The 8,933-nt window shown below is 49.4% G+C and overlaps 1 protein-coding gene across 1 annotated transcript in view; it reads right to left on the bottom strand.

Annotated features, from left to right (window-relative positions):
- Positions 1–669: 669 nt before the first annotated feature.
- The window catches only part of LRP4 (LDL receptor related protein 4), a 68,005-nt gene continuing 59,741 nt past the window's right edge, over positions 670–8,933 (bottom strand). Inside the window, exon 38 of the mRNA XM_043970889.1 lies at positions 670–3,654. Coding sequence (XP_043826824.1) covers positions 3,313–3,654 — 342 coding nt within the window. The 3' untranslated portion in view covers positions 670–3,312. The remainder of the gene's footprint in view (positions 3,655–8,933) is intronic.

The following is an 8,933-nucleotide window of genomic DNA, read 5'->3' as shown; positions in this document are numbered from 1 at the left end:
CCATGCTCCACCTTGACCTGAAATTCAAGTTCCCACCCTGGACCTCTGGGCTTTGGATTGGTAAGCACTCATCATACAAAGGCTGAACCCAGACCCATCACTACTTCTCAAGCCAACTTTCTGCCATGCAGCCAGTGTCACACCCTTCTCCCCAGCCCTGCCCCAACACCCCCTTGCCTACTGCCAGTGATCAAACTGACATTATCATTAACAGAAATGGGGTGCTGATCAATTACCAGACGACTCTAAAATATCCTCCTTGGCCACCGCTCCCCCATATATGTTGACTTCTCCTATTTGAACATAAGCTTTTTGAGGACTGGAGCTATTTTTGGTTTTCTCTGCATCCTCACTGCCCGGCCCATAGCAAACCCTTAAGTGGTTTTCCATTCGTTACTTCATTCACAGATGTTAGCCCCTGGTCACATCTGAAGCAGCCTTCAAACTGGTCTTCCCCACTCCAGATCCATCCCAGGGCCAGAGGCCACGCTCTGAAGCAGAATCTTCGCCCCTCTGCCCGTTTTCCTTTTGCTCACCCCCACACCCGAGGGGCTTGTTAGAAAGAGACGATGCATGTTCTCCAATGCCAGGGTCTGGCCTGGTGGGGAGGGGTACGGGTGAGGGGAGGGGGCTGTCAGAGCATCAGTCATGACTCCAAGGCAGGCAAAGTGATTAAGAAAAGCTAAATTTATATTAAATTATCATAAATTCCTAAAATACTGAACATAGTGGTTAAATAACTCCAGAAAGTCCAATCTCTCCAGTGAGTAACGTTAAAACCATTACACATGAGTGCAGGAGAATTGCTTCCATTAGCTTAGGACAAAGAGATTGTTTGCTTTTTACATAGTAAATCAGTGCTCAAATAGATAATTCATCAAATGTGTCCTCTCTACATTCTGCACAGACCAAGTGCGATGAGATCTTTCTCTTTTCCAGGGGAGCTGTCTCCTCATTCCCCTTCCCCTCCCCACCCCAAACAATGACAAGTTTCCTTCCTCTCTGAGCTGGAAGTCTTGTTCTCTCGCTCCTAGAAGTGGCATCGCTGAGCCCCCCAGCCCTTTCTATGTGGCACCCTAGTCTGCCCCCACTGCATACAATCAGAGGATTTCGGTCCTGGCCAGGCAGCCTGCCTAGCCTAGTCTTTGAACGGGCCAGGGAGGGAGCAGTGAGGGAATAAACATCTACCCTGGGCCATGTTAAAATTAGCCAGGAAAGGGTTTTCTCCCGGTCATCCCCCTGCACTAGCCTAACCTGTACCTGTTTTCTCAATAGCAGTTATGGGAAGGGGCAGAACCGGACAAGGTCAGGGCCGCAGGAACTGTCCAAGCTGGCAAATTGCCGGCTGCTCTGCGATGGTTCTCTCCAAAGATAAGGGGCTCCCTTCCATGGCTGGGCTGCAGGACCACTGGCAATGCCCCCTCTGCTCCAGGATAGAGGCCAGGAGCCTCTCTTCCCTCCTTCTATCCAACTGCTCCCAAACTCAGGTCCTAAACAACATTCTCGGCAGAAGTGACCAGGAAACGCTTAGCTATGTTCTACTAGGACCTCACCTACTGGTTCCTGGTCCGTTCCTTCCTAATACTGTGTCATCTTTTGCATGCCTGGTCGCAGGTGAACAGAGCTGGGCCGTAGCCTACCCCTGCTCCAAGGCTGTCTTCTCTGTCCCTCAACAGATCAATCTTCCAGGGTCAGAAGATATGAAACTGGGGGCAGGACGCAGAGCCAGAGCGGCGGTGAGGGTAGCCATCCCCATAGCCCAGCCCTGTATTTCAGATAGGAGACGCTAAAGAAAACCTCCCCCTTCCCAATAGCTCCTGGGGGACTACAATGCCGTGTGACTAGAGCTGAAAGAAGGAACAGCAGTGAAGGGTGTTGGGTGTTGGGGACACTCGGGGGCCAACACCCCTCCCCCTCCTCTGCTTTGGGACTAGCCTGAGGTTTAATGCCTCCTGGAAGAATGGGGGCATGCCAGAGGATGGCATCCTAGACTAGCAGCTAAGCTAACTCACTGTGATGGGATAAGGCCTTTCACTGTCCCATCAGCTAGGGGCTTACATCATGATGTTGTTTAGAGAGAACTTAAGCTTCTTCAGCTCTTTCCTCCTTGTTCTGGGCAGCCCAAATCTCCAGCCTTAGTCAATCCACCGACCCTTCTTGGAGACTTCTGGTCAGTCCCTGAAATGTTCATTTGGAGAGTGCCAGAGGATACATGGAGAAGCTCTGAAAGGGCAGGATGGAGACGTGCATTGGGTCTAATTAATTGGTGCTTCTCAGTGGACACTGCAGGGTCAGAGCACCCATGTCATCCAAGGGACCTGACGTACTGCCCCAAGGCCGACTTCCCTTTGGGAAGGTTCTGACCCATAATGGGACCGGGAAGAGTTTGGCAAGCAGGAAAGTCACGACAGGCCCCCACAGGCCCAGGAAGGCAGACGGGGCCTGGTAGAAAAGAAGGGTGTTGGGGGACCTAGAATCCTTCCATCTCAGAGCTGGAAGGGTCCTAAGAAGCCCTGGAGTCCAAGCCCTTCTAGATAACCACTCCTCTACATCTGCAGGAAGTGGTTATGTGGCCTTTGTTCAAAGGCTTCCAATGAGGGGGAGGCCACTCGTGGGTGGGACCAGGTATGGCATCAAAACTGAAAGATCAAGTATTGCTACTGACTTCTAAGGACCTAATAATACTGTCCATTGCCAGCAATGGACACCCAAGCCGGCCCTCCGACCTTTCCATATTTCCAAAAGACCCTCGGGGATGGGAGGTTTGCTGGCAAAATCGGGAGGATGCCCATCCCAGCTGGGCCAACTCTCCTCTCTTCTCACCCCTCACCCAAAGCCATGGGATCGCTTTTGTCCTTCGTCCCTCCCTCCAGCCAGTCCTCCCTCCTTACTCCAGCGACTGGCTGGGCAAGCAGGTCCCCACTGAGAAACGGCTCTATTGACACTGATGCATGGGCCTGGGGCCTCTGATGATGAGCTCAAGGAGTTAAGGGAAGGGAGTGAGCTGGATAGCTGCACTGAAGAATGAGTCCAAACCAGGCCCGACTTCAGGGGGCTGTCGCGGGGTGGCTCTCTCTGCTCCCAGGACCAAGTACAGGGGGGCAGGCTTTGCGACCACGTCTGGATCTGAGCGGTCCCGACGAGGCCTCATTTCTCGTGCAGAGGCAGGGGTAGACAATGGTGAGAACAGTTCCAGTGGGGAGTCTGGGGATGGAGTGGGACCCGGGTGGGGAGGGTGGCAGGGACGGGCACTAGCTGGTAGTTTGTTTTGGAGGGAGAAGGATTAGAGGGGAGGGGAGGGGATCTAGGCACTCAGACCTGGCTCTCAGTGGAGAGCTTGCGTTCGTGTTTCCAGCCCGTGTCCGGCAGTGAGCCGCGCCTCTCCGGGGTGGCGGCCGTGGTGTGGACGCTGCTGCACTCTGACTGCTCCTCCTGGAGAAGCTGTTCCGTTTCCGTGTCGTCCAAGGAGCCGGAGCTGGCCTGGATGGACATCGTGTCCGTCTTCATGCACACGTGGTCCCGCAGGAGGAGACCCCCCCTTGAGCCGCGTAACTGCTTTAGGTCGTCCCACTCGGCCTCGTCTCCGCCCGACAGGAGGCAAATCCCCTCCACGATCCTGATCTTCTCCTTGGTGTGGTTGTGCTCGGGTCCAGCCTAGGGTAGGAGTGGAGACAGGGACAAAGTCATTTCTCTGGCCAGGGGCCTGAGCTGAGGGGGGAAGAACAAGCGGAGCAAGCTGGGTAAGGGACGGAAAAGAGGAGTGAATCAGCCCCAATTCATCACACACGTGCAGAAATTCATCCAGAGCCGGGAAGATCAGCCACGGGGAAGGAGGACAGCTCATGCTGTGCCTCCCCAGGTTCTAGGCCCGATACTGGCCCGACTGCCCTGGGGAACCTGAGCCAGAGAACACTACACCGGGCTCAGTACCATGGCATCACTGAGGTCGGGGAGGGAAGGTCCTTAGGTCTGTCTTCCTTATTCGACCAATAAGGAACTTGAGGCCTAAAGGAATGATGGGATCTGGCCACTGACACAGGGGGTGAAGGTCAGAGCTGAGATTCCCACCCCGGGCTAGTGACTAGGAATCCAGCACTTTCCATGATATATCAGACTGCATCTTCCTCATTCATAAAGCAAGGGGTTGGTCTAAGGGAGCTTTAACATCCCTGAGAGCTTGAACATTCTAGGTTCTAGGGTCCCTCCCAGCTCTGATCTTCTGTGTTCTAAGCTCCCTCCCAGCTTTGGCATTCCCTGCTCTAAGGCCCCTCCCAACTTTGACATTTCATGTTCTAAGGCCCCTCCCAACTTTGACATTTCATGTTCTAAGGCCCCTCCCAGCTCTGACATTTCATGTTCTAAGGCCCCTCCCAGCTCTGACACTCCCTGTTCTAAAGTTCCTCCCAGCTCTCACATTCCTCATTCCACATTCTGCTGTGCTTTCCATCTCAGGCATTTTCTGTTGGGAGACTCTGTCAAGTTCTAAGATTTTACAACTCTATGACAACATGCACAAGGATTGCCAAATATATATGATTAGATCTGCATTTGGCTAACAAGTGGTAAATACACAGCAATAAGATTTTTCTTTTTCTTTCTTTTTTTTTTTGTGAGGCAATTGGGGTTAAGTGACTTGCCCAGGGTCACACAGCTAGTAAGTGAAGGCAATAAGATTTTAAAGTATAGTAGACATATGTCTTTATTAATAATGGTTCTCTTTCAAATTTTTTTTGGGCGGGGCAATGGGGGTTAAGTGACTTGCCCAGGGTCACACAGCTAGTAAGTGTCTAGTGTCTGAGGCGGGATTTGAACTCAGGTCCTCCTGAATCCAGGGCTGGTGCTTTATCCACTGTGCCACCTAGCCGCCCCAGGTTCTCTTTCTATTGAAGCAAAGGAACATATTTGTCCACACAGGTCAAGAATGACCTGGAGACTGGCTCTCGGGCTGCCTCAGGGACCATGCTGCTGAAAGTAGTAGGGAGAACCCTAGACTCAGACCCCAATTCCCCAGGGTTAAAGTCTAGGTTCCGCCCTTTGCCAAATTTCACTTCACCTCAATCTCTTCGATCAAAAAATGAGGACAAGAATCCTCTCTCCACCAGGAAGCCTTCCCCAAGTCCTCTTAATTCTGGTGCCCTCCCTCTCTCTTCATTATTTCCTGTTGGTACATCTTGGTTTGCTTGTTGTCTCCCCCATTAAACTGTAAGCTCCCTGAAAGCAGGGACTGGCTTTTGACTCTTTTTTGTCTCTCCAGCACTTTAGCACAGTGCCTGACACAGAGGAAGAAATGTTTATTGACTGACTGTCTACCTTTCTCCTTGCCCCACAGGGCTGCTGTAAGGGCAGTAGTTTATAAATCACAAGGCATGGTGCAAGTATGAGCTGTTATTAGATTGATCCAGAAATGCAGGAGCCAAAAGGCTGATGGACTAGTCACAAAAAGAAAAGATAAAACATCATAAGAATGTAGAAATGGAAGGGACCTCAGACAGGCCACGTAGGCCTCATTTTACAAATGAGGAAACTGAGGCCCACAGAGTGGAAATGGCCGGTGGGTGGTAAAATGTGGAGCTAGACTTCAAGAATGAAGGAGGGGGCAGGGGGGCAGTAGCCCAAGGTTGCCCTGGGGATCACTTATGAAGCATACAGGAACCCAGAGCAGGGTTTCTTCACCTTTTTTGTTCATTGGATCCACTCAGACTCATGTTTTTAAATGCATAAAATTTAAAAAACACAACACATGGGAATTAGAAAGGAAACCCATGATGTCAGAATAAAGATATGATTTTTTTCCTATCCAAGTTCACCTCCATCTACAAACTCCTATCTCAGCAATTGGTAGAGAGATCTAAGTATACCTATATCTATCTACTGATATTCCTTTCTTTTCTCCCTTCCCCTTATAACAAATAATAATAATAATGATGATAATAGCTAACATGCGGTGCCTTAAACATTTCTCTCTCTTCCCTCATTTTAGCCTCACATCGACCTTTCTGGTTAAGAACTCCTGACCCAAAGGAGGCATGTATGGGCAGATCTTCGGTTGATGTCTGGGACAATCGTGCAAGCTGGAAAGCCGTGGGTAGGCTGTGATCTGACTTAGTGAAGGGACTGCCTACTGATGAGACCATTGATCACCGAAGTATTTTTATTGTGACCCACAGACTTAGCTTGAATTGTGATTGAGTCAGCCCCAACCACCCTGGTCCTTCTTCCCCATCTTTTTTTTGTACTTGGACAGGAGGGTTAGACCTAAGGTCCCCATTGGTTCCCTCTGTCTTTCTTGATTTCTCCAGGAGAAGCCTCATTCCTGGTTCTGGGGGTGGGTGAGACAGAAAAGAATTTGCAGCGGCCACTAGGGAAGAACAGCCATGTTCCTCCGTTCCACTGTTCTCCAAAGAAAGTGGGCCAAGGCCTGGGCTCTGCCCTCCTGACTGTATTTCCTACCAACCACTGAGAGGCAGCTGCTCTATTTCAAGAACAAGTACCTTGGGGTGACACTCCCCCCACCCCCTATGCCGGCATACCCAGCACATACACACACACACACACACACACACACACACACACACACACGCGCGCACACACACACACGCACATATACACACCAAACCAAAATTAGTTCAAGGACCAAGCTCAAGGCACAGAGTGCCTTTACCACAAAACCCACTGAGCAAGTTATGAAGAAGCCAGGGACCGAATGTCAGCGATTCCAAGGAACATCCTCCAGTCTTCAGAGTCACAACCTACACATGTACACGCACATGCATGCATACACACAGGTGCACACACGCACAGCACACCAGGAACAAGCCAAAATTAGTACAAGGACCAAGCTCAAGGCACTGGGCACCTTTATCACAGAAACACACTGAGCGACTGACCAAACGTCAGGGATTCTAAGGAATATCCTCTATACCTCAGAACACATGCGTGTGCGTGCATGCGCGCGCGCGCACACACACATGTACACACCCTAGCAGCAAGTACCTGCCATGAAGAGGTGGGAGGAAATCAGAAGAGAAAGGGTGAAAGGCTCTCAGAGGGGTGAGAGAGCTGTCAAGGAAGAAAAACAGAAAAGGAAGGGGGGATTGAAGGGTCATGAGGCTTCAACCTGTGAATTGTAGGAACTTCAGAAGTGTCTGGAGCCCCACATCCAGGGACCTAGAAATCTCATCTCCCAAATACAGCTGTTTCCTCCACTGTCCCTTGTGGAGGTGGGGGAAGAGGAGTGTGTAACACTGTATAGACGATGTCAGCTGTGGGTCTCTGGTTAGTTTTACTAATTCATCTTGCTTTTTCTTTGATGGCCACGAGGTGGCAGCAGTGTACACAGCGATGGGAAGACCTAAGTTCAAATCTTATCTCAGACACTTTGACCCTGGAAGGTCATTTAAAAAAAAAAAATCGTCTTCATTTCCCTATGTGTAAAATGAGGGTGATAACAGCTTTTACCTCAAAGACTTGTAGGCCTCAAATGAGATAATGTGTCAAGTTCTTTCCAAACCTTAAAGCACCACATAAATATTAGCTGTTGTTCGTGAGGGAGGAAGAGGGGAAAACAAAGGAATAAAAGGAGAAATGAGTATGATAGAAAACCAAAAAAATATCAATAAAGAGCAAAATATCCTGGAGACACTTTGGGGGCACCATGGGACAGTAGAAAGATTGCTCGGCTTGGAGTCTGGGAGACCAGAGTTCATATGCTGCCCTTCACACTTACTAGCTCTGGGACCCTGGGCAGGTCACTTAGGCCTCAGTTTTCTCATCTGTAAAATGAGCATAATAATAAATGTAGTCCCTGTTTTAGAGGGTTATCATGATGCTCAAATGAGATAATAATAACAATACTCTAGTGCACTTTGTTTTGTAGAGTGCTTTGCAAATAGGATTTGATTCTTACAACAATGGTGGGCAGTGGATGCCATTTTTTGTTTGGTTGGTTGGGTTTTTTTGATGGGGCAATGAGGGTTAAGTGACTTGCCCAAGGTCACACAGCTAGTTAATTGTCAAGTGTCTGAGGTCACATTTGAACTCAGGTCCTCCTGAATCCAAGGCTGGTGCTTTATCCACTGCGCCACCTAGCTGCCCCATGGATACCATTTTACAGATGAGAAAACTGAGAACGCCTGAGGTGAGATGGCACAAAATGGCAGAGCCCACATTCAAACAGGAATCCTCAGACTACAAACACCAACCACTGGACACTTGGCCATTACTAGGATAATCAAGGGATTCTTTCCAGGTTTCAGGGTGCTTCTTAGTGGGCTCTATTTGAATTCATTCCTACACAAGCAGAGCAGAAGAATATCATGTAAATGTAATTTATCATTTGGGAGGGCCCTGGGACAGCCTCTTCTGGGCAGGCCAAGAGCATCCTGATTCAGTTTCTCATAAAGGTATTCTCCTGTAGCAGGACAGGCAAGGTGGTAGGGATATTTTTTTAAAAGTTAGATCCTGGGGCAGCTAGGTGGCACAATGGATAAAGCACCGGCCCTGGATTCAGGAGGACCTGAGTTCAAATCTGACCTCAGACACTAGACACTTACTAGCTGTGTGACCCTGGGCAAGTCACTTAACCCTCATTGCCCCGCCCCCCCAAAAAAGTTGGATCCTGAACCTACAAATGACCAAAGTCCAGGGGAACAGATAGAGTCCAGAGTCAGGGGACTGCCTATCATGGAGCCATAGGATTTTTTTTGAAACCTGAAAATAACAATAGGTAGCATTTATATAGTACTCTAAGGTTTGCGAGGCACCTTACGTAGGTTAACTCATTTGATCCTCACAACAACTTTAGAAGGTGGGTGTTTTTAAAATCATCCCTATTTACAGATGAGGAAACTGAGGTTAAATGAAAGTAAGTGACTTGCTCAGGATCACTAAGTGACTGATGCAGGATTTGAACTCAACTCTTCTTGACTCCAAGG

Source organism: Dromiciops gliroides, chromosome 6 (genome assembly GCF_019393635.1).
Source record: "Dromiciops gliroides isolate mDroGli1 chromosome 6, mDroGli1.pri, whole genome shotgun sequence".
Classification (NCBI taxonomy): Eukaryota; Metazoa; Chordata; class Mammalia; order Microbiotheria; family Microbiotheriidae; genus Dromiciops; species Dromiciops gliroides.
The sequence above is the reverse complement of the archived record's forward strand: the minus strand, read 5'-3'. Positions and strand labels throughout refer to the sequence as shown.